The sequence below is a fragment of the Balearica regulorum genome, chromosome Z, assembly GCF_011004875.1.
Source record: "Balearica regulorum gibbericeps isolate bBalReg1 chromosome Z, bBalReg1.pri, whole genome shotgun sequence".
Lineage (NCBI taxonomy): Eukaryota > Metazoa > Chordata > Aves > Gruiformes > Gruidae > Balearica > Balearica regulorum.
In genome coordinates this window covers 59,887,206-59,913,916 of record NC_046220.1, presented here as the reverse complement: position 1 = coordinate 59,913,916, position 26,711 = coordinate 59,887,206, and the positions used below count along the sequence as shown (strand labels likewise).

General features: G+C 38.0%; 1 protein-coding gene and 1 long non-coding RNA gene across 2 annotated transcripts in view; one reads left to right on the top strand and one right to left on the bottom strand.

Moving 5' to 3' along the window:
* Positions 1-1,658: 1,658 nt before the first annotated feature.
* Positions 1,659-7,077, bottom strand: LOC142599448 (uncharacterized). Its single transcript, XR_012833005.1, has 3 exons — positions 6,500-7,077; positions 5,999-6,036; positions 1,659-4,490 (listed from the first exon to the last, which is right to left on the bottom strand). It is a non-coding gene; the product is annotated as an uncharacterized LOC142599448 (long non-coding RNA).
* Positions 7,078-8,388: 1,311 nt separating this feature from the next.
* Positions 8,389-26,711, top strand: part of POC5 (POC5 centriolar protein) — a 30,244-nt gene continuing 11,921 nt past the window's right edge. The window contains 5 exon segments of the mRNA XM_075741189.1: positions 8,389-8,404; positions 8,407-8,492; positions 17,484-17,631; positions 24,709-24,905; positions 25,258-25,434. Of these exon segments, the coding sequence (XP_075597304.1) occupies positions 8,389-8,404; positions 8,407-8,492; positions 17,484-17,631; positions 24,709-24,905; positions 25,258-25,434 (624 nt within the window).

Sequence of the window (26,711 nt, the reverse complement as noted above, 5' to 3'; positions counted from 1 at the left end):
GACATTCTGCTAAAATATTGTCACTTATCTACATAGAAATGCCTTTATCTTCCTCCCTCTCATCGAATGGTTTGGGTTGGAAGGGACCTTAAAGATCACCCAGTTCTAATCCCACTGCCATGGGTAGGGACACCCTTCACTACACCAGGTTGCCCAAAGCCCCATCCAACCTGATCTTGAACGCTTCCAGGGAGGGGGCAGCCACAACTTCTCTGGGCAACCTGGTCCAGTGCCTCACCACCCTCACAGTAAAGAACTTCTTCCTAATATCTAACCTAAGTCCACCCTCTTTTAGTTTAAAGGCATTACCCCTTGCCCTATCTGCTCCTTCTTCTTTCATTTAAGGCTGCAAAAATTTCCACAAACACTTTTATTCGCTTAATTTCAGTTCACGTTCATGGATTTGATCTTGTCTGTATCATTCCTTCCATATATCCTTCTATCTTCCCATTCTCTTCCATAATGCTGTCTTTTGTAATAACTGTCTCATTTGTCAGTTTACTTGTTATTTGCATTTTAAATACTTCACAAACTTTTATTTAACCACAGCTATGTTTTGCTTTTTACATTTGTTGTACAAATCTCACAGAATAAGCCATTTAAACTTTTAACAAAGACTCCTTCCTTCCATCGCTTTTACTGTTTTTATTACATGAACACAGTGCTCTGGAATGGAGTCAGGCCCTTATATTCACCCCTCACCTATTGTAATGGGAGTTGTGTCTACTTACTCCAAAAATGGTTTAGAATTACTCAGATCAATATTTAAGCCAGGCATGCAGCATTTGGGTGCCAAATTGACAAATTCTGGGGTTTAATAATCAAATCCTCTGAGAGTCTGTAGTTCCATTTGAAGTACTATTAAATTCAAATGACAGGAATCATCTGAGCAAATGCAAATGTCTAAAATTTAGATATCTGAACTAGTTGTCTAGACTTTCTTTATAGTCACAACAGAGATAAGCACTTTTGTAGTATGATTCATCTGACCTTTCAAAAATGTATGAGATAAGTGAACCCTGCAGGCAATTGTTTCTCTGCTAGGACTATAAAAGACTAAAATACTTTTCAGATGAGGCTATCTCAGATGTCCCTTAAACAACTATAAGGGGAATCCAGAATAAATAGCCCAGAAGAAGATGTCTGCAATAACAAGGCCTTAAGTTAGCAGGATGAACACCACACAAAACATTTCAGCCTGAATGTCACATATATATACAGATACGCACCCTTTCTGAACACTTGTTTGAAAAGCATTTTAATAGCAACCAAAGTTTTTATTACAGTCTGCATTGGGGGTGCTAGTCCTTCAAAGACTAGGAATATTGCTTTATTAGCAGAGAGAACTTTTTTATTAACTAGGTGCAAGAAAATGTGAAAGAAAAACTATCATAATATATAGTATTTTGCATCTTAAAATGAATGCCAACAACCTTCTCTAAAACTTAAAAAGATACCTTTGGTGTACGCTCTCACACCATCTGGACCACCTAATTAAATTACTTTCTTCCTTTCAGTTAATGGCATTCCACGAGTCTTCGTCAACATTAATATAATTAATATAATAGAATCATAGAATCATAGAATGGTTTGGGTTGGAAGCGACCTCAAAGATCATCTAGTTCCAACCCCCCTGCCATGGGCAGGGACACCCTCCACTAGACTAGGTTGCCAATATAATATAATATAATATAATATAATATAATATAATATAATATAATATATAACAATACAAATTCCAGAAACACTTAATCTGATTTCCAAAAAAAAAGGAAGGGGTGGCAGAGCCAGGATATTGCTACTACATTTGTGATTCTAGGAGTAATCAAGAACAGTTGCTTACACCAATATTGAGTCTTATTTGTGACTGTCAAAAGAGCAAAAGTTTCCACTAAGCCCCAAATTCTAGAAAATTCTACAGCTCTAAAAGGTATCCAAAACACTCAGTCATATTCTGTGTTGTCACCTAAGCAAGAAAGACCAAACTGACTAAAGTTTCCTTTGTCGCTTTCGCATCCTGGCAAGCACAGCAGGGCAGCAGATGGTGGCTTTTATACAGCTTTGTGTTTCTACACACCTTAAGCAATGCAAGGTCAAGCTTCAGCCTAGTGTATGTTCATCCTAGTACACACTGAGTCCTGGGATGTGTCTAGAGAGCTATTCCAGAGCTGAATGTCACAACACTTCTTGCAGAACATCTCAAGCTGGTCAGAGAGTTTTCAGAGCTCTTTAAAATAGCAAAGCTCCTTTAAAGCTGAATAAAGGAGTGCTGGGAGGTCAGGGGGATAAGCAGTGGACAGAATATTAACAAATGAAGATTCAACACCTAAAACTGATTTTTCCTTTCTGTACTGACTGAATTCTACAGACTGCTACATATTAGAAGTGTTTATTGAAATCCAGTTCACAAGCAGAGCAGCATGGTATGTGGCCACCTGGTGTAGAGGTGATGTAAAAATGCTTTCTGACTCCTGTATGAGCAAAGGCTGTGTCACTGCAGAGGCACATCTTCGCGTGGCCCATCCCGGCAATGTCGTCAGCTCCCTTGCCTGCTCACTCACGTCTTGGAAAGAAATCAGCTCTGAGGAAAGCAACTGTCCTTCAGCCTGCGATGATGCGAAGCAGGCAAGTACAGGGACTGCAGAACTTGCCTGAGAAAGGGGAGACAGGGAGCAACAGCCACAGGCAAAGGAGCTGGAAACATTCAAACCAGAGTGTAAATGTACCTGTTTACAGCTGTCAACAGCCAATGTATTGATCCTGCCATAAGATGCTGGAGAAATGCTGAAACGTTACGACTGTTACACAATCACTCATGTAAATGGGCTGCTCTTAGAGGAAGGATAAAAGTCTGCTTCACATTAATCACTTCAAGCTTTTCTTGCACGTCATTTGCCAAACAGATCTGTGCTTTATAATGGAAACCTCATTCAAATAACCTGCCTAGTATTCCTTTGTGCAAAGGACCTCTTAAAAGTGGTAAAGCAAGTACAGTGTGCAGATTTTTTAAAGACAACACTAAACATCACAATTATTATTTATAAAGACTGTGTTTTCCTTAGGAACAGATCATTAATATAATTAAGCTTGGAAAACCTTTTACTTATTTTCAAAGAAAACAGTTTAATTGCTGCCAACTGCTTTCTATAGACTCCTACAAAGAAATATGGTTTTACCTTTCTTTAAAATCCTATGTGCTGCTGTGAGGAACAATTACAAAATCAAAACCAGCATTCGTTCTTCAGATATGATTTTCAATAGCAGATTTATGGGCAGCCTTAATGCTAGTCTTGAAAGAAGCTGATGCTGTGCATTTTGTGGTCATTCAATACTCTATAGCACAGTGGTGTTCTACTGCCCCTGCAGCAGAATATGTCATCACAAATATGTTGTACATGTGCACCCTGCCACTGAAAGATCTCTAGGGATGTTGACCTTTTGATTTCCTATGAGAAGAGATTTAACTGATCGCCTGTTCTCTACAGTTTAAAAGGAGAAAAGTAGCATTACCACAAAAATATTCCAGGTGCTGTTTGGTAAAATTGTTGACAGATCTTTTTTTGGACCAGTTCAAGAGTGTTTCTTATAGCAGGAACATACCCATGACCCTACGACTTATAATGCTCAGGTTTTTTATGCAGAGTATCCATAGCATTGTAAAATTTTATCAAGCTGCTTATATTTTTTTTCAATTCAGAAGCTGGCAACAGAAATTATTCTTTTAATTATTAAAAATGTAAACAATGCATTGCTATTAAGTACTTTACATAGAAGACTATTTGACTGAAACGGTATATTCTAGTCACTGCAGTACTACCATAATGTGCTACAGAGGAAGAGCCAATTACTGAAGTCATACATAGCCATGGAACAGAATTGAGACTACAGAGTGCAAGCAAGAATATTCAGGTGTCTTCCACTCCAATTCTTTTCAATATTCGGAACAGAACAATATTGAAATACCTTCCTTTTAATCAGCTGGTCTCCTATTTCACCCACTAAAGACACAGCAGAAGTTGCTGGTATTTCTCTAGCTTGAGGAAAAATAAATCTGCCAAAGGAAGATTAAATAATCTTGAGGAAAGCATTCTCCTCACATTCACCCAAAGCCTACAAAATCAGTTTGATATGTGGTATCACACTGGAAAAAAGTTAGAAGTTTGAAAAACAGGTGAATGTATTGTTACTCAATGCACTGTAAGAGAAGCACTTTTTTCCATGTAACTGAAAATCTTTTTCTAACATGCCAATAAGTCATTACGGTAGAAAAAACTTTCTTGCAATTCATGCAAAATCTATTCATAACTTTAGTTATGATAGGTTCTGTTACTAATGGGGAAAAGACTGACTGATGTGGAAAAGATTACTTGAGTGAAAAATTCAGATGCCCTAGGAGAAACTTTTAAGTATATATGAACACATTCACTAGGCCTACAGCATGTAGGCTCATCAACACTGTCTTGTGTCTGTCAAGCTATATGCTGATGCATCTGTGAAAAAAAAAAAAAAAGGAGAATGTATTTTCAGACATAGCAAATACTACACTCCAGACTATTTTCAATCTTTCAATACTAATTCCAATTCACATGTTTTCTTTGAAAAGGATACATACTTAATATATGCACTAACAAGGCTGGAGTTTTTGCTCATCACATCACGCAGACCTTACCAGATACTGCAGTTAAAAACAGTCCTTTGTTGCCACTTTCTCTAACTCCCAACTCCAAATATGTCTCCAAATTTTTCTTAGACAAATTCCATAAAACCTACAACAGTGGCCAGTCAGGCATTTCTATGGATTAACAGCCTCCATCCCCTTCCTGCGGATCTCCTGGAATGAAACTGATTTTCAAACCCTGCTGGATTCAAAACTGAACCCACCCCCTTTCCATTTTCAGTAATAACCAGAGTCTAATAAAGCACATGTGTAGCAGTCCCAATCACACTTCTGCCAACAGAAGGTCCCATCCTAGGTCTCAGACAATAAATGCAGTTTGTGACAATATAACCAATTGTTTGTGTTTAGGTTGGTGCAGACATTGATAACTTGGCTATGGCCAAGACTAAAAAGCAAGGATGTGCTTAGGGCCAAGTTTTGTAAAAGGAATGACTGAATGCAGTTTATTGCTCAGTTCTGAATATGTACTTAGCTAAGATGGAAACTAACACAGGCAAGGGCGAATACATCATATTTGGGTTTGGAACAAATATGGTTAAGACTTAGACAAGGTTTAAGGTTGGGGTTGGATTATTGTTTGGTAATCAAGAGTTGAAGGGTTTGGCTCATTGCAGGACCTTCAATAGACTACACTGCTGAAGTCATAGTGGTATTAGTAGGTTTGGGAATTATTTAAATTTAATTTTAGAAGATGCTTATCTTATTTATTATAACCTAGAAATGCTTCTAGATGTAGTTAGGGTTACAAATTTACAGAAAAATATGGGAAATTTGCTCTATTCCTTGAGCTCCTAGGCCTAATGGAAAGTCTAATGTTTCTAAGTGCCAACTGCTAAAGCATTTAGTATTAACAATGCCAGCACCTCTCTTTAGCTAAAGCTAAACTGAAATTTTCATTATGTCTTTAGAAAAGAAAAATAGAACAGGTAAACAGATGGTTACTGTGTAGATTGCTAGAATGGAGAATTGAGGCTGGAATGGAGAATTGAGGCTGATAAGGGGCAATGTTTTCTGTTAATTCTGATAGTTCTTGGTCACTTACTATAGATTCAAGTTATGACTGGGATTAAAGATTAGGTTTCAGAAAAGTAGGAATGAAGAATTTAGTTTACTGCATGAAAGCATATGGCTGGGGTAAGGAAATATCTTATGTTGATGTATACACAGACATCAGCCACCTGGATGTGATCAGGCCTGTGTTTGAGGTATGATTTGGGCAATCAATTTTCCACCAAAAATACATGAACACATTATAAATACAACAGACAACTATGTAACATATATAAAAATCAGAAAGCTATGAAAATGTAAAAAATATACTTGATATATGCCATGATAAAAGATTTATCTTGAAATCCCTGAAAAAAAATCTGTTAAAAAGAAAAATAAAAAAAAAAGCACAAAGATCATATTTCTACCAGCCTAACAATTTTACCAAACCATCCCTGGGATAATTTAAAACTATTCATTGATCTGGAGGCCGTGGTGGTCTTTTTTTTTTTTTTTTTTTAAGAGATGACCTAGAAAGTGGACATTTTTGTATTAATGTATCTTACACAGTTTGAAAAGTACTCTAAAAAGAGAAACTGAAGTCCTGGGTTTGATTATGTTCTGTATGGCTCAGATCTGAGACTGGGAAGCAGTAGAACTTTTGGGGAGCAAAAGCACTCCACATTAAGTGAAGCTTTGCATTAGGTAAAATTGGCAACTAAGTGAATGCTGCAATAGCCAAGAGGGTTTTTGAAGAAAAAAACCCCAACCACCCAACCAAAAAAAACCCCAGATGTTGAAGCAGGCTTTTTACTATGGAAAAAGGCTTACTTTGGGAGAACTTAGTGCCTCTCAGAGAGGTGAAATTTTGTGCTGGTTTCCTTATTAACTGTGTTTCACAGATGCAGAAGATTCTAGAACAAGATACATATATTGCTATAAATGTTTATAAAGTGCAAATTATAAATTATAATTTTGTGGATGTTTGGCTATTTTATGTCTATGCTATCTTTCTTATGTCATCAGACAAAACGGTGCAATATAAGGTATATTCACATATTATGGAGCTTGACCCAGATATCTGTGGCTCTAGTATACCAGATGATACAGCTGTGACCAGTTCAATGCTGTAAATTATTTTGAAACGATTTTCTGTGTCACAGCTTGGATTACAAAAAAACCAAGTAAGATGGTATCAAGACAAATGAAGGCTTGCAAACAGAAGGACTCTACTCCTTGATGCCTGATAGAAAATCTTTAAAACTTGCTGTTGAATTTATGTTTAATACAGCCTGAGACAAAAATAATAAAAGCAATTCTCTCAGGGATCACACCGAGCAGTTACTGCTCCAACTGCTGAACCAGCAGCTTTGCCTCAGATGGGGTGTGGTACACACAGCTCTACCACAGGGTAAACCGAATTCAATACTTGAAATCATTTAGTGTGTCTGACAATTAACTGTTTAGCTGCTTAAGGACATAACTAATGTAACTAACATACCACATACATACCCAGTTTATTTTAGAATGAAGTATACTTAGATAAGATGTAGCAAAGCAACCTTGAAGAGAGGAACAAACTATCGAAACAAGATGTACATTCTTGGGAGTCAAAAGTCAGCAAAATTCCTCTAGTTGGTGTCTTTAGAGTGAACTGTCTCATTATAATACGAAAACCATACCTCCAGTGCTGAATACAACCCCTCCCCAGATAAAGATCCCTACTTACTGAACATGTGTAGTGAATTTAAGAGGTACTGTATCCTTAAATCAAAGTGAGAAAAAGAGTTAACAAATTGCAGAACTAACATTCTGAACTGTGTAAGTATGCAATGTGACTACAACTGGGGTGCTAGCTTTGTGGAATTACCACCCCTCTCTGAGCAGATTATGTAATAAAGCAAGTATCTTGACTCTGTTAGTGGCACTTTGCACACCAGGTAAAGAACCCCATTTTGGGATGTCAACCTGTAAAAAGGTTTTATTGAAAGGCTAGAATGGAGAGAAATGCTGGAAACCACAAGCCCAAAGCACCTTCTGTAACATCAATGCAAAAAATTATTTAACGCACATACTCTAGGAGGTGTTCTAGCTTCATAACTAGCATAGATGGAAACATTTAAGAATCCTGTTTTTTTTAAAAATCTTCATTCTCCACAGGAATGCCCTTCAGCAGCTGCTCTCCAACGTGGAGAATACCAGGCTCCCCCACCATTGCCTTGCCCAAGCTTTTAGGCTGGCACGGTCACACACACACACACGCACACGCACACGCGCACACACACACCCCCCCACCCCCCCCACCCACCCCCCCCACCCACCCACCCACACACCCCCCCCCCCCGCAGTGAGAGGGCCATTAGCCGCTTTGGCGCTCAGTAAGGGGCGCAGGCCAGGACCACGGAGGCACCACAGCCTTCGCAGGACCACCGGACCGAACCCAACACCCTCCAGCCTCCGCCCGCCCTTCACGACCCCACAGGACCGCCCCGCCCCGCCCCTCACGCTCATGCACCCGCTAACGGCCCGCGGTGGCCCGCGCACCAGCCCCGGGAATGCTGCCGCCAATCAGCGTGCGGCAGCCGCTGACAGGCAGGAGCCGGCGGCAGACGTAGCAGCCGTAGGCGAAAGGGGGACGGTGATGGGACGGACTGTTACGCCCGCCCCCCCCGGCTGAGCTCTTAATTGGCTACTTTGCCACCAAACTGCCCAATCAGAGAATGCTTTGTAAGCGCACCCGAGCCTATCGGAAAAGCGCTTCTTCTTCCGCTCTGATAGTTTGAAACCGTCTGGCTCGGCGGCCGGGGGCGGCTGGTGCTCGCAGGTGAGAGGGGGGGGGTGCGGGGGCGGCCGGCGGTGCTGCGCCGCGCCCCGAGTGACCGTGACCGTGACCGTGACCTCCACAGTACCTTCTCCATAACCCCGGTGTTCCTGCCCGGCGGCTTAGCCGAAGCCCTCCCCTACCTGAGCTTCCCCCTGCTCTCTGAGGGGGTCTGTGGGCACCCCCTGCCCCCGGGTAGTTGGATTGGTTGCCTTTAAAGGTCTGGCTTTAAAAAAAAAAAAAAAATCTCCTGTTCACGTACGGAATTGTGCGTCTTCCTGCTGGTCCACCCGTGTGCCTACCCGGCTCTGCCTCCCAGGTGTCTTTGTGACGCCCTGCAGTTTGTCCTTATTGTCGCTGGTTGACATGACAGTGGTGGCCACCGTAGTATCAGCTCTGCAGGCTTCAAGGGTAGTTGCAGAGAAGCTGTAGTGAGATGCTTAAAAACGTGGACTTGAGCAGTGTTGCTTTGCAAGGGAGTACAGGAGAAGGGATATGTCCTGTGTGTACTGGGTGATTAAGTAGTTCTGTCCTAGTTGTGAGTCCTCTGATCTGAATGCAACATTAAATTATTTGGAAAGCATCACTTTTAGTGAAAAACAAACCCAAAAGCACAAAATCCTGAGCATAGCTCAAGCAATTCAAAATTAAGGATGAGAGCAGCTATGGTGAGTCAGACCAGAGATCTTTATAGTTGCAATCTGTTTCTAAAAGTAGCTGTCTTAGCATTGTAGGCATACACTTACGGTTTGGAAAAAACTACTGTTGTTAACAGGAATCTTTCTTTAATGAAGTCAGACATATGTTTTGGCAGATGCTCAGGGAAGATTAGAAGAACATGGGAAGTGTGAAGATGCTTCTCTCACTTTTCTCTCACCATGTAATGATTTGCAGCTTAGCAAATCAACTTGTTGACACAGAGGTGGTGTCTTAGTTAATATCCCTTTATTTCTCTTTTAGAAACTTAATGAGTATTTTCTTCAACTTAGTGCTTGTTCACTGAGATCAAAGCGGACAAGTTATTCTTAGCATGACATGGCAATGATGCCTGTAAACATCAACTTAAAAGAAGTGTATTTATCTTAATTTATCGTAGTAATCCAATCTGTTCTGTACGTAAGCAGACTTCTAGAATTTTAGGTTTACTGAAATTTTCACTGATGTTAAAGGAGAAGCTGCCTGAGCATTCACACACCATTCATGGTGTCACGCACACACTTATTCCTGGGTGTGCTTCCTCCTTCTTCAGGCTTGACCCTAGGTTTCCTGCAGCAGAGCCTCAGGCGTTGGGTTTTATAAAATAATTAATTTAACTGAAAGGTGCAGCAGCAGGATCAGCCCGAGCTGGGTGCCTCCAAAGAGAAGGACCTAGAACAAAGAACTCCTGGGGCAATTACACCCTTGGGTCCCATACACCCACCCCTCACGTGCTGTCCACATGTCCTTTAGTGCAATGGTGGTTTTTGTTCTGGTGTCTTCTAACATCTAATTGGATTCTTCTTCTGTGTCCAAGTAGGCAGGCTCTTATCTTGTTGATTTGCAGTTTCTGCTGAAGGTTGAAGCCTCCTTATCTTCTGGTTTAGACTCCTGGTGCACCTGCCCACGCTGGTGGAACATGGAGAACTGAAAAGCCCCAGACTTGGGAAAAGCACTATGCAGACATCAGTGTGATATCAAAATACTTTCCCATACTCAAAGACTGAACACAGCTCTGTACTGGCTGTTAAGAAAACTAGGAAAATTACTGAGAAAAGTACCTCTATTGCATCTTAAAAAGGGTTCACCAAATGTAGCCACTTATGCTAAGTAAAGCTAAGCAGACAGCAGAAATCACACTCTATTATAATCCCAAGTAATTTATTCTAATTAAAACCTACTTATTTACATTAAACAACTAATGTCCCTCAACAACTGGAATGTTGCAATAATCAAAATGCAGGGTTAGACTCTAGACTCAAACATTAGAGGTACAGACAGGCAAAACATAGAAATGTGGGAAAAGCTTGAACTTTAAGTAGTAACCTGTTAGTGGAATCTAAAGTGGCATTCAAGTCGGTAAAGGCAATCAGGTGTGAACTGGATGGACAAACACAGTAGGGGGCTAGTCTACGGGTATAAAGAAAAGGGATGGGAAGAGGAGGCAAACATACTGAGCTTGAGGTGACAGTGAGTGACTCTTGTAAGACAATGTCAAACAGGTAATCTGCAGTTATAGATTTGAAGGGAAGAGTGGTCTGGAATGGAGTGGTGCCATCACTTGTGATGAAGGAGCCTTTTGAGTTTTGGAAGACCACAAACTTGAGAGTAGTTTCGGTGATAAGCAGAGAACTAGATACACTAGACTGAATGCTGAGGACATGATCTCAGAAACCTGAAAACAGAAGTCAGGACAGTGGTCTGGAGTTACTGAACAAACTGTTCAGAAGAAACCTCTCTCCTCCACTTCCTTGGCCTCATCTGTGTTCATGTGAAACTCCATTTGTCCTCCTGTTTCTCAGAAGAATTGATGGTAGTTTAGTTCTTTTTAAGTGGACTGAGAAGAGTATTTGTAATTTTTGGCTGCAAATATACCTTTAATTGCTCTAAGTGCTAGATAGCTGGTCCTTTGTGATCCTCCCTAATGCCCCCACACACATGCAAACATGCGTTTGAATACCTCCAGGACTGTTAAGGTACTCAGGACCTACAATTTGAGAAACTATAAGAGTAGGAAGGCATATGGAGTTTAAGCTGACTTTTTAAGGTTACTGAAGTATTTTTTGGCTATTAAAAGAATTTATCACTTAAAGGAAGGGGAAAGTGCTAGCATAAAGTTATTTGATTAGGTAGAGAGGCCAAACTCAAAGGAAGGAATAGGGAATAATTTGTGGAAGAGAGGAAAGAAGAAAATTATCAGAGCAGGAGACAATGAAAATGGAAGAGAGGAGGAAGCTAGTATTTCTTCTCTCATCTATCTGTTATTTCTTCTTTCATCTACACACCGGTATACAGCAAAAAAGTAGTAAACGTCCCAAAGACTTCATATTTTGTACTTAAAAAACATGGTTGGTATGTTAGGGCTCAGCAGGAAGTAGAGAGACGTTAATCATGTCTTTTGAACCTTCGGCTATAGGAAATCTCAGCATTTAAAATTGTCTTTATACCATCTTTAAAACATCCATCTTCAGCACAGAAACTAAATTCCCATTCTGAAAGGTGCAGATACCTGTGGCAGAGAACTTTTGTGGTGCAGGCAGAATCAGCATCTAGAATAACTCAAAGAACAAAAAGGCAATTAATTTCCATCTGTATTCTTATATAGAGAGCTATGAGATTATTGCATTTTTTTGACATTTTGAAAAAAGATTGTGATATTCCTGCCAATTTAATGACAGTGCAACTAGCAATTTAAAAATAACATTTCTGTCAGAAAACGCGTCTGTTCAAAAAAACAATTGAAAATATTATAAATGACAGTTGTTAAGGTGTCTCTAAAAATAAATTTTTCTTGCAAGGTGGTTCGCTACATTGTACAAGCAGTCAGTTCCTCTGGTTATGGTGGTCTTCTTCCTGTCCTTACTCTCTGCTGGCAGCTCCCTGCTCAACATATCTAATGATTGTTTTTCATGTGCATCAGGCAACTATATAACTCTGCTATTCCTTCATTAACAAATTCATCTTGCTTAATACTAAGTTCCCACTCATTCTGTAATTCCTTCATTCTCCCCCCATATCCTTTAGAGTTCTTTTTCCCCATATCCTATGAAGTTTTATCACAAGAGCTTCAGTTCTTCACTGAAGGGCTTATTCAAGGCCGCAGTAGACAAGATACACATATCTTTCAGAAGGTCTTCAAGTTTCTTGTCAGTTCTACAACATTGCCTGCTTCCCAAATGTTCAAAGAATACCTCACTGTCTTACTTAGAAATTGCTGGAATGATTGACATTACCTGAACCTAAGGCATTACTTGTCCTCCCACATCTGTTTGTCTTTCTGGGCCTGTAAGGCAAGAAGACTCAAAAAAGTAGAGCGACAATGATGTTGACCACTAAGTGAAGACTTCAGGGTATTGAACTGGAGTGTTCAGGGCATCATCTGAGATTGGGCTGTGGTAAAGGTAGTTCAAGGGAAAAGAATAGCAGTGTAGCTCAGTCATTCCTGTGTCACTCTATACCAATTTTGTATTGAAATAAGATGATAAGCTCCAAAACAATACAGCATGAATAAGAAGCAGGGATGCACACAGGAATGTATTTGTAAATAAAGACTTATGTTATTCTTGATATATCTGTTTCTCTTTTTTTTCTTCCAGCAGTGTATTTTAGTTAGCAATAATGTAAAATTTTACATTGTGCATCAAGAAGCATTAGGTATTAAACTTATTCAGTCAATGTAAAATAAGCGAAGACTTCTATATTGTTGCTTTTGGGTCTTCCTTTGTTTTCTTTTAAAGTCAGTGGAAGTGTTTTCATGTTTTTGAGTGTAGTTTCAATCAGGCAGATCTTGCCTAGCATTATATAATGAGACTATATGATCAGTTTAGCCCACCAATTGGGTGTTAATGTAGTTTCTACAGTAAAGTCTCTGTTTCTAGGAAAAATGTTGGTGAACATGCAGTGAACATGTTGGAACTGAAAAATGAAGTTGAGCTTTTACTGTTTTATAGACTGTCTTTGTGCAGAATGTCATCAGATGAGGAGAAAAACACAAGTCCAGTTTTGCCAAAAGACTCTGTTCGGGGCAGTTCTGTTTCTTCAGATCTTCAGGTAGGAAAGAGGCAACCTCATTTGGTTCACTGTCATGGCATTTTATTTGGCAAAGGATAATTATGAGGAAATCTAGCAAAACTTGCATCTTTCTTATGTTTCACATGTACAGTAAAATAAAAATGTTAGTGAAAAAAAGCAAATTAGACAAATCTGAGATTAAAATAGCTTCACTTAGATTTCCTTTTGTGCATTTCACCAGAAATTTCAATTTATGTGAAAATTCTTAATCTAAACTTAAGAGGTTGATCAATGACAAGTGAAATAGTACAGTTTTCTGTACAGTTTTTTTTTTCCTGGTGTTATTTTTTATGTGTGTTATGTCTTATCAAGAAGCATAAATTTGACACTGTAAGTATGTGCTAGGCTTGAACTGTAAGTATGTGCTAGGCTTCTTACATGATGGTGTAACAACTGATTTATTTTTTTGTTAATGGTTTTATTTCCCTTGGAGTAGGATTGTGGCCAGATTAATCTCAGAAAGGAAATGCTTTTTTTTTCCCTGCATTAAATATGCCAAGCTATGCTGGGATTATAATGGTGGGGTTTTTTTCCTTTTCGGTGCTCGGCATTCTTTTGAGAGGATGCAAAGATACTGGATAAAGTCTTTTGTCCTATTCTTCTGAAAGTGGCAAATTTTCATCCTTTAGTAATTGGTTATTCCTATTTGAGTAGTGGGTGGGGGTTTTCTTCCCCTGTGATTGAATGCTATCCAATATAGATACCCTGTACAAAAGCATCTCTGTTTTTGTCACCTGGTGGAATGGGCATGTATAGCAGATGAATTGTTAAATTAAGGGTGGGTTCTTCATGTGAATTGTCTTTGTCCTTTTCAAACTACCTGTTTACGGGCAATTCATTTCTGCAGTTCGTATGCTTCTCTATTTTTGGTCGTATCTTATGGATAAGTTTTCTTAATCTTTGTTCAGCAATAGTAATTAATCTCTGTTTCCAATGCTTTTTGTAGTTAGAAAACAGGATGAAGGCGTTTGTGTAACAGATTTTTAAACACCAGAATTCTCTTTTATGATCCAATTGATTACCAAGGAGGTTCTAAGGCCACCTTGTAGAGAATAATAAAGTAAACTAATATTAATTAATGACTGCCTTGCAACTGAGAACACATTTAGAATAGAATAGTTCCAGTTGGAAGGGACCTACCAGCATCATCTAACCATCATCAACCATCATCACCCCTGACACAGCTTTGAACCATTCCCACACGTCTGGTCACTGGATCACAGGGAGAAGAGCTCAGCACCTCCCTCTCCACTTCCCCTCCTCAGGAAGCTCTAGAGAGCAACGTGGTCACCCCTCAGCCTCCTTTTCTCCAAACTAGACAAACCCAGAGCCCTCAGCTGCTCCACATAGGAGTCTATTACTGTTGGAAAAGAACACTAGGATCACAGTTAAGCAACAGGAATCTTGATGGGAAAATACTCCTTTTAGATAATTTTGAAGGGCCTTGTTTTGTTTTGTTTAGGCCTTTTTAATAATTTCATGCTTTCAAATAGAGGCCAGATTATTACCTTTTCTTAATAAAAAGAATCCAATGGCTCTTAGAGAATTTACGTTTACTTACAGTTGACTTATGCAAGACTTTTTACAGTTGACTTATTGACTCCATTCAATCCATTCTTTTCATGTTGTTTAGTAACCTTGACTGCAATCCTAAGCACAAATACTATGCAGCATCTATAGATTTTTATAATGCTTTAAGAAGGAGGGAAAAACCCAAAGCTCTGAATGCTCTTGTGCCCTTTGCTTGTTGCAACACTAATTATTTACTTCTACAAAACCAAGCTAGTAAGCATTAAATGATTAAAGGTCTCTGACCATCAGGCCTTAGAGTTATATTCCTGCAGTTTCATGCTCTAACAGAATTTTTGTAGTTGACAATACAGCTTGAAAGTTTTGTTTAAAGCAGAGCAAAGATAATAAGTAAACCAAAGGAATATTGTTAATTTGATTTTATTATGTTTTTATTTGAGATTTATTGATCAATATTGCATTCCAGTTGCAGCGTCCTTATTATGGAAGATTATTTAAGACCGACAGAGTGTACACTTAATCAGTCAATGTTTCCATTTCTCTGTCTTACATATTCTTGTTGCACTTTCCAGAATGTTTTTTTAAGTGTGTGTCTAAGTTTCTGGTTACAACTGAGATACTATACGTTTTTGTCATATTTTCTTTCAACTTCATTCCAGTAGTGTTGTAATACTGTAATTTATAAGCCTTTATTTCCAGATTTTTCACTGGATGCTGTCTATTGACACTTCCTGTTGGTGCATAAGAGAGTGTATTCTTGCACTTAGTGGATTCTTTGGGTTTTAATAACAGTGTTAGAACTTGAAAGACTAGATAAATTTTATGCCATAACTTGATATGTATATTTTGAATGCTCAGGATGTCTAGTAAGACAGACTGTGTGTTAGTGATTAAATTGGGTGACTCAAGCCACCTACTTGCACCTGACATATTACCTACTATGCCCCTTGAAATGGATAAGGTACTCACAAAAGTACAAGCAAAAACTCTTGGCTATGCTGGATCAGCTCTGACTAAAAACTAACTTGTTTGGGGCAAAGAATTAGTTTTCAGTTGCTATTTGGTCACATGGTCTCTTTGAAGAAAACAGAGAAGTGATCTAGTGTCTTCTACACAGTCATTGAATTTAGATGAGTTAAGATAAAGACTAATATATTGGCTTTTTTACTCTGCTGAAATTTTGCTGCAGGGAATTTTGTATAGATCCATGTAGTTCCAGGTTGAATAACTCATCTGAAGATACCTGTTTTCTTCTTCTGACATCTGATAAAATCTAAACTCTTATTTCTTTAGAAAGATATGGATATGGAAAAATTGGTAACTTGTTGATTTGCAGCTAACTATACCTTTTACGTGGAATGTAATACTTCCTTTTGCTTATCTAAAAGATACGCTATGTATTTGTTTGTGATTATATAGCTTCACATACATTTATTTAGCCTTTTAATTTTAACATGATAGGCCAGAAAATGGAAAATGGAAATTTGAAACAAAACTAGAATTCAGCTAAAATATACAAAATTTACCTTCTTGAAATGTTCTCTAATTAGTTGAAACTTACATATATGTAAGGATTACACTGAAAGTTTTAAAATATTATCCTTTTCAGGTGGTAGATTCAAAAACGTATTACATGTAATTGGTAACTTCAACTGATTTTTTCCACTCTAACTTTCCCCAGCTTGAAGAGGAAAATAATTTTTCAATTCACAATTGGTTTCTGAGGCTTGACCTCATTAGGATAGTAAACAGAATTAGTACGATAGTATTAAGTGAAGAAAAAATGATTGCTAGTGGCCTGGTTTAGTACTTTCCAACTGGTGTTTTTTTCCAAATGATTAATTAGTGGCTTTGGTTTCAGCATTTAACTGGTACTGGAACTTTTAAAATTAATTACTGGATTGCATGTTTAAGCTATAATACAGATTGTTCACAGTTTCACATTGAACTCTGTCATTCTGAAAATCTGTTAAACTAGGAGATTTCAAAAAAATGTTAATTGGCTTACTTTTATACATAGTATAATGCCACATGTAAGTTCGATTGGTTTACAACTTTTTTAACAGGGAAGCTTTTATATTAGTTATATATACATATTCCCTATACCTCTGTAATTTTAAAAATACATAATATAAATTGAGAATAATTATATATAATCTAAAGAAAATACTGGATAATCAAATGTGTTTTGATGATTGGCTTTAGAACTCCCACCAAAGATATTGTAATGTTACGGAATGTGAAATGTGACTGTGTTCAGTAGCGTCTTTGTCGTGGCTATAAAAATACATGTTTTTCTTTGCAGTGGTAGTAATGCTCAGAAATAATATCAGGTGATTAATAGCTTACATGATCTGGAATTTTTTTTTTAGTTCATGTTTTTTGTTTAAGGTGCCTATTATGGTATCCAATTCTGGCTTCTAGTAAAGTCTGTGTAACTATTACAGTGCATCTAGTTGTAATTGGAATGAACGTGAACATGAAACAAGAGAAAGATAAATTATTATAATCACGGTAGGAAAACAGCTTGCTTTTGCAACTTTGAGGAAAATCCTGTTTGTTTTCACCATAATAATAATAATAATCTAAAAAAAACTCTCAAAAATATTGAAAAACATTTCCACTCCTTCCCACATGTAACTACTTTTCTAAAAAGTAATTGTAGTTTTATAATTATTCCTTATCACTTTGTGACAGGATGAATATGAAGAGCTGCTTCGTTATGCTGTAGTGACTCCGAAGTTTGAACAGGGTGTCTCGAAGTGGTCAGAACCTCCTTCAGAACGGAGAGCAGGTGGCAGGTTTTCAAGTGTAACAGATGATGCCACTCACCATAAGACTCCAGGTAGTATGTGCAAAGCTATGTGTTGAGCTTACAAGAACAGTGATATAACTTTTTTGACTTAAGTTGTCTCATAGCTTCGGTTTGAAAAATATACATAGCTCATATATAGTATTTACATTTTGCACAACAAGATATCTAGGAAGGCATATTCACTGAAGGGTTCTCTCTCTGACATTGCTTTCAGACATGGTACTGATGTGCATACAGTTCTCTGTGTTTTGTGATGCAGATGTTTAAAGTGGTTCGTGTAATATTGCAGAAAGGGGTGCCCTTACTTACGGTGTACTTCATCAAAATTTGACCGGTCACAACTGTTTTTGTTCATACCTGTGCTGCCATGATAAATGAGTAGTTAAAATATGATTATTTGGAGGTGAGAGTTACCTTAGAGCTTTGTGTACTGACTAATCATATCACTACATGAATGTCATTCTTGCTCCTGTAGTTCAGTCACTCTATTCCAGTTTTACTTTATTGCTTGGTATTTAGGACTGTATAAACTTAGTGCCTTGTGATGGATTAGTAACACTTGTATTTACAGTTGTATGTTGTTTGCTTTTGTCACTAGCATTTAGATTGAGGAAGCTCTGTTAATTTTGCTTCAGAAGAAAGAGTAAGCAATCATACCTGCATTATTTCTTTACTAGGGAGTTTAGCTTAATCAGGAAGAACTTACTTTAACTTCTATTCTTTATCATGCTATTTCATGATAAAAATATTTACCTACAGTTTTCTCTTCATTCTTCTTTTTGTGATCCTTCAGGATGGGTTCCTCTCTACTATTTAGAGGAGAATGGGGTGCAAAATATGTATATAATTTTACTACTAGAGACTAAGCAGCCCTGAAGTGCTGTGTAAACCTGGTGCTAATTGTTTTGGAGTAAATGTTGTTCGTGGCTAATGTATGCAAAAACTCTTGGCCATGCTGATCAGACCTGAATAACTCTGCTAGCAGAAATTTACTAGTGCGATTGCAAAGGGCAATGCAGACACTGAAAGCTGTTTATTTCATGTTAGAAAAAGAACCATGAATAAAAATAAATGTTCTTAAATTGTATGTTGTTTTCACTGGAATATAAAGCAGTCTTAGTAAGCTGACAATTATCATTTAGTTACCTTATGTTAATATAGTATAATAAGTCAGCTAGAAACAGGTTCTTAAAATAAGGAATATGATTTAGGTGAGGGTGGTAGTATTGGTTATGCTCTGTATCGTTCCACAATGAGTCTGTGCAGTGGAGTTTAGGTACATTCAGACACCCAAGCCAATACCTCTCTTTCTAGTGTGCCATAAGAAGAAATGTTTTATCATTTTTATAAACTAACAGAGAATCTTAGTCCTTAAGGACATCATATCTGTAACTTCTCCCCATGCAGAATTAGGGTGGTTGTTCTTCTGAATATTAGACTGCCATAGGAAATGTAGAAGGCATTATTTTGGGTTCATTAAAAGCATGAGAATGGAGATTTGTAGAGACAGAATATTCTGTAATGGAAGTAGATCTAGAATTAGAATGTGAATGATGATAGAAAAACTTCTTTAAACAGAAAAGTTCCAACTGTAGCCTTTGCATTTTTATTTTTACATACTGAAGGTTATTAACTTCATTTGGTGTAATAATGTCCTGTATGGGAATTGTACCAAGTTGCATAAGAAATCAGATCAATAGAAACTGTTGGTGTTTTGTACTATGGCAGTTATTCTTGAATAGTGAAGCATTGTAAAAAAAAAAAAAAATCCACTATAGTAAGAGGTATTCCTGCAACTCCTAGAATGAGAGCAGTTGCTTGGGGTTTAAAAAATTATGATACAAAATATTTTGATTGGGGGAATAAAACATCCTCATCTGTTGTGTCAGGTTGACGTACCAAAATTGCAGTCTGATAGTTTCAACTAAAGGTGATTTCCACAGCCAAAGAACATTCTGTGGCTAATGTCAAGAGTCCAATACTCTCTGGCCAGGTTCCTTTAGATATTGCACACAAGAAGGCTGTATTCTTCTAATACCAAATTACTTGTCTGAAGATATTTGCTGTTACATGGGATCTTGGTTTAGCAGAGTGATAGAGCAATACACTGAAATTGTGATGCAAGCACATGTCACGGTCTGTTTGGATCTCTCAAATTTACAGGTCAGCATACTCTGTAAATTAAATTTTATTTTCTGAGCTCTATAGGAAAGAAAATGAACACATCAAGTAAGGGCTCAATCCCCTTTGTACAGGCTAGTCTAACATGCAAATTCACTAATTCTTCCCTTAATTCCTGAGCTTTCTAACTGAAAAGTTCTCTAGTTCATAACTTGCAACTTGTAGCTCACACTTCTCTGAGCAAAATAGTTGCCTAACTGACAGAGAGACTGCTCATCCTTCCTCCTCCATCACAGTGCGGGCCTTCCCTGCATCACAGCAGGAGGCACAAAAGCCTTAGCAATCTGACTGCTGTTGGTAAGCTGAGATATTTATACCTTGCAGCTTGGAAGTTTGTTCTATACTATTTCTGTAAGTTAGTAGATTCTGAAGGAACTGCCAGACAATCAATGTACAAGGATTATGGCTGCAGGAGACAGCAAGCTGCAGGTGATAACAGCTGCCCTTCTATCCATCATGTCCTGCCTACATGATGCCTTGACTTAATGGCATTACTCCCAGGATATACCAGGCCTTAGTGCGAGCTGTGTGTTAGCCCAAATCTAAGCAGGACTTGGTGAACAGTCACAGCATGGTAGAGTAATTGTAATATACAATTAGAACACAGTACAAATGTGATTCCTGTTACTGGTCTGTAACTGGGCATCCCCAGTTGCCAGGAAGGACTCTGTGGTTTAAAGAGCTGTTTACAAGGGCATGTAGGGATAGGACAAGGCATAATGGCATTAAGTTGAAGGAGGGGTCATTTAGATTAGATGTTAGGAAGAAATTCTTTACTGTGAGGGTGGTGAGACACAGGATCAGGTTGCCCAGAGAAGCTGTGGATGCCCCCTCCCTGGAAGTGTTCAAGGCCAGGTTGGATGGGGCTTTGGGCAACCTGGTCTAGTGGAGGGTGTCCCTGCCCATGGCAGGGGGGTTGGAATTAGGTGATACTAGAGGTCCCTTCCAACCCAAACCATTCCATGATCTCCTCTTAGACATTTGTTCTTTCCCTGTCCAGCTCTAACACTGTTGCTGTGTTAAAATAACAAAAGCATAAATTATTGCGGTAGTGTTCTATAACTTCATAATTCAAAATGCATGTCTGTGCTGGGTGTAGAGTTAATATATAAGTTTGGTCTTCTGCAGGGCTTCTCAAGCTCACAATGTTTTTTCCCCTTCTCCATGTGATATTGGTATTGAAATCAGCAGTTTCCAATGCCACATGATGTCTTCTGAAATGATGTTCTGTCTGTGGACTATTCTTTGGTCTGACGTTTTGACTTTCTCCTCAGGTTTTTGAAACTGAAGTGAATGTTTCCACCATGACAGTAGAAGTCTAATTCCTTGTACTCTCTATTTGTTGCAGTACATTTAATGATACATAATATCTTCACTAAAAGCTTCCAGTCAAATAAGAAAAATAATTGGAATAAAAGATGCTGTACTGTTCAGTTCAATGTCCAAATGCTTTTAAACTTTGAAACCTAAAACTTAATTTCCTGTTCTTGTTACCAGTTTAGTTGACTAAATTTGAAAATGACGAAGACTGGAGCACTAAATTACTTGTAGCAAAGGTGTGTCATGATGACTCACACCCAAGCAGTGGGAAAATTCCTTCTCTTCAGGCTACCAGTCCTCAGTATCGATCTATTAAACTTCTGAGAAGACTTTTTTAAAAAAACTATGCATTTTAGCAAATTGCTACCCTCAGCTTGGGCCATTGATAGCGGATCATGTGTGAGAATAGTCTATCAGGACTGACTGACTTAATAAAAGCAGAAGAATTCAGATGCTAGAGGAAAACAGGAAAAAAACCCCAAACAATAGTATTTGGATAACAGACATGTGGAAAAACAGCTAATTTCATTACCTTACTATAAACAATAATAAGGTCTAGAGATTTGTTGGAGTACATGCATGTAGGGATTATTTAATAAAGTACATTTTTATACTTTATCATATCCAAATGGTTCCACGTCCTTGGTAACTTAGTCCATTGTAGCTGAATGACATCATGTAATGCAGTAGAAGAAATAGAGGTGGCAGAAGGACAACATTAGGAATGAGAATGAAATTATTTATACATAGAAGTAGAAGATTATGCCAATACTGGAAGGCCAACATAAATTACATGAGATGATGATATAAACATGTAACAGATATACTCAGTGGATTCAGTGAAAGATACGTCCTATGGTAAATGAGAAAAATGGAAGCTGATAATCTGTACATAGGGAAGATTAAGGGGAAGAGAGTGAAGAACTTGTAATACTACAGCCTCGTACTATGGCAGTTGTCAGTCTAGGTTAATAACCTGGTTTTGGTGGTTACATTTTGTTCTCTTTTTTTCCTTGTAAATATTTTGCAAATTGTGCTATGTAAGTTGGATATCTTCGTAATCCAAGCAAATAATAGGAGTTTAAAAATAAAAACAAACCGTCAGGCATTTTACAGCAACGTCACAATTCAGGTAAGAGCACAGTGACATGCAGGTATGGGAACAAGTGGTAAAGGACAGAACTGGGAAAACTTGAGAGCGGTAACACTGCCAAATATTTTATTTGAAAGAATCTGGCTGTGAAAGGCCAGCCAGATTCTTAATCACTGAAATGAGAGATATTTCAAGTAATTTGGGTCATCTGTGTAGCATGTCATGCTCTTTGGAGATATTTACAAGCATTGAATATTCAAATTCTGCCATTAGCTAAGCTATACTTCTCTCATTTGCAGGAGAAACAATGACATAAAGCTAGACCCTGATCTTAATATACTGGTGTCATTGGGAATAATTGTTTATGGTCTTCTACTTATGTAATGGAGTAGGGAATTTAGTCTAGACAAAATGGTGCTTTTTTTAGCTCAAGCTGATTTTAATTTTATGATGTGTAGTTGTACATGACCTTGGGAGAAACACCAAAAAGCAGTTGCAACTGTGTCTTGGTTTTGGCAGGGATAGAGTTAATTTTCTTTCTGACAGCTGGTGTAGTGCTGTGGTTTGGATTTAGGATAAGAATAAAGTTAATAACACAGTGATGTGTTAGTTGCTGCCAGGTAGTCCAGGACTTTTCAGCTTCTCATACTGCCCCGCCAACGAGGTGAGGGGTGCCCAAGAAGCTGGGAGGGGGCACAGCCAGGGCAGCTGACCCCAACTGACCAAAGTGATTTTCTGTACTATATGATGTCATATCCAATTTACAGCTGGAGGATGGGTTGAGAAGTGTTGAAACTGGGGGCCTGGCATGGCAGCTGGAGGGTCTTGTGTGGTAGCTGGGGGTCTTGCACAGCAACATTTGGGGTGATAGCATTTGTCTTCCCAAGTAACTGTTACATGTGATGGAGCCCTGCGTTCCTGGAGATGGCCGAACACCTGCCTGCCGATCGGCAGTGGTGAAGGAATTCCGTGTCTTGTTCTGCTTGCACCTGTGGGCTGGGAGGCTGGGCAGCAGGGGGTCTTGTGTAGCATTGACTTTGAGTGATAAGAAATTGTGCTGTTCATCACTTGTATTTATTATTATTATTGTATCTTCCTTTTTTTGTGTGTCCTGTTAAACTGTTTTCATCTCAACCCACAAGTTTCCCCGCTTTTACTCTTCCAGTTCTCTCCCCTGTCCTGCCAGAAGGGAGCACACGGGCAGCTGCGTGGTGCTTAGTTGCCAGCCGGGGCTAAACCACGACAGACTGCCTCTGCATCACAGTTCTTCCTTATTTCCTTCTTGTTTTGAAGCAAGAGTGTAGTAGTTGCAATTCAACCTACTTGATGGGGGGCTGTCTTAGCAGACAGCTCCTCTCACTTCCTTTGGACAGGAGACCTAAAAGTGACAGTAACTGTGAAAGAGTGTCAGCCATCAGGCTCAGCCTTGAATAAATTAGAAACATGCATTTCCAGTGTCCACTGAAAATACTGCTTTGTGACAAACAGTTAAGCTTATCTCTACGTGCTTGTACCAAAAAATAGTACCCATCCACTATGAAACCAATTGTACAGACAGTATTTGTTTTCAGAAGTGAAGACTATAATTTTGAAGGTTTTCTCTCTCCATTTATGAAAGAAGGAGAATATTGTTTTGAAGTTGTCTTGATTTTTATTAATTCCAGGAATCTGCTAGTTCCTTCTCTTTCCAAATTTTTTTATTCAGCTGTCAACTCAAACAACAAATTTGCTGTAAGGAATAACTAAATATGAAACAGTGTTTCATTTCCTCTGTTTACTTAAATATTAACTTCTTTATTCTTAGCCCATTTTTTTCTTCCCATCAGTTGGAAATCAAACACATGCCTATTCGCTTCTGGGCATGGATTAATTATTACTGCAGTGGTAGTTAGCCCCAGCACCTGAAAGTGAGGCCTTATTGTGTAAGGCATTATACAAATTCATGGTAGATACTTCCTTTCTCAAAGAGTTTAAAATCTAGTTAGATGAGGAAATTAAAGTCTGTAAGAAAAATGGATGCAGGTACATACCAACACTGAAATATATCCACAGGTTGCATTGTGAATGCACAAAGGCAGGCCCCTGGGCTCAGGAGTTTACAGTCTCATTAAGGAAAATGCAAAAAATTTTAGATTTTTTTACCTGAGATGTTAATTGACAAAGTCTTTACTAAGAGATATGCTTTCTGTTTCTGGCAATGCTACTTTTTTGATACTTGCTGTAAGCATCCTCTTTAAAATGAAATGACATTAAAAGATTGTGTTCTTTAAGGGAGTGGTAGTTTTGATTTGACTAACATTACAATAGGACTGTTGGTTTAAATATACTTGTATCTTGGAAACATATATGTGAATTGGGTTGTTTGTTTTACGTGGGAAAGGTTTCTGATGGCATAAATGTTTTAGGGTTTTGTTGTTTTTTTCTTTTTAATGCCTGGCTTCTGACTTCTATCCAGAATGCAGACCAGTTAGCCTTTCCAGAGTATCGATGCTTATTCTCTGTTTCATTTTTAGTCTTAATATCAGTGAAGGAGCCTTCTGAGGCCAATATGGAACGACTTTGCCCTGCTCTTTCAGAAGAAACTTCTTCACAAGGGTCCACACGCGGTCCAAGAGAAGTCAAGGAAACTGTAGTGACAGAATTAACTTTACCCGATGAAAAAGTAACTCAAATAGAAAACATACTTGATCTCTGGAGTGGAAGTCTTAAGGTATTTATTTTGTATGGAATCCTTAAAAATCAGATGTCAATGTGTTGTAGAATAAGCAAGAGTGCAGTGGAAGTTGCAGTGTGATCGCACTGGGAAATGGTAGTTTTCTTTTTGATTGTTTTAGTTGTTGCGTATTGCATATAAGTACTAGAATCCACTAAGGATGTTCAGTTATTATCATTCAATAGTTCATTATGTCTGGTAGTATTTATAGATATAAACAGCCTGTGTAATGAAGGCATCACTCTAAATATTCCTGTGTCCTTAAGTGCTAAGTGTTTTAAGATTAAAAGATTAGGGAGGAGGCAATAATTTTACTAATTCCTCTACTGTCACCCCTTTAACTTTGCAGACAAATGTTCTGACTGAATTGAGAAAATGGAAGCTTAGTTTGATTGAACATCACAAGCTTCAAATGCAACAAGAAAAAGACAAACACACTGCACATGTGAGACAATTGAGCAATGAGATGGAAAACCTGAAGGAGTTGCTACATACTTATGAGATTTCTATTGGCAGAAAAGATGAGGTAGTAGTTCAATTTCATAATTCAACAGTTTCTCTTTTAAAAATATCCACACTGAATTTTTGGGTCCATCACTTTGAACAAAGTGTTTCTTGCAGCAAGTGACATAGAGAAGTAAATAGTATGTTTAGACTTCATAGTAGAAAAAGAATCATTTTTGCTGATAATGTTGTCCATACTAACAATGGAAACTTAACGTGTTGTATGTACATATTTCACCTTGTTTGCTTCTTAAATCTAGGATTTATTGTTCCTTATTTATTTCATGAAGATCACACTGACTTAGATGAGTCTGTTAGCTTTTACACTTTAAAAGCCTTTAAGTTTTCAATTATTGGATTGGTTTTCTTGAATTTTAAATGGGCAGCAGTCTCCTAAATGTCAAAGAGTCTGGTTTACAATTCTTAGGAATTATACATTTGTACAAATTCTTAGGATTGTACATTTGAGGCCTCCTAGTTATGCTTTTCTGCTATCAACAATATCAACAATTCCAAAATTAACTAGAACTGTGGAGGTCAATATAAAATTTTGGCAGCCCTGCAATCACATAACGTAATTCAGTTGTCTTATTGCTATCCTGAATTTTTAACCTTGTACTTGAGAACACTTAATGGAGTTTGGGGTTTTAAATTCCTATTCACCATTTTTTAAAAAACATCCATTGAAGGACTTGAAATATGGAGGAAGATGATATTCTGTGTCTGTCTGGGAAACAGTCTAATTTTACAGACCAAGCAAATATAAATATTGTAACATTACAAAAACAGGACTAGTGTAATATCATTTAAATAGTACATATGTGCAGACCCATAGTTATTTCAGTGTATACCATTCAAACATATTTAATTCTGTTGTATATTATTGTATGTCAGCCAGGTTTAATGTGTCATGATTCTCAATGATACTTTGAAACCAGTGGGGGTTTTCTGCCACCTAAGAAATTATTTTTTTCAGTCAATTTTATAGCTCTATTAAAAAAAATTTGTTTTCAGTAGAAAATTATTATTGCCACCATCTTAATGGCAGGTGGTAATGCTTCCACGTATCACGCCATAGTTATCAAAACTGCTGTGTTCTGGCATGGCCATAACCCAAACTGCATCAGCCTTACAAATGTTATGAATACTGTAGATTTTTTTTTCATATTGTAAATATCACAAATGCTTTTTAGTGGCAAAAATGTACTGATTAACAAACATGGATTTAGGCTAAGACTTCTGGTGTGTATCAACAGGTATGCAGCATCAAAACTTGATGGTTAATGTTAGTATATGACA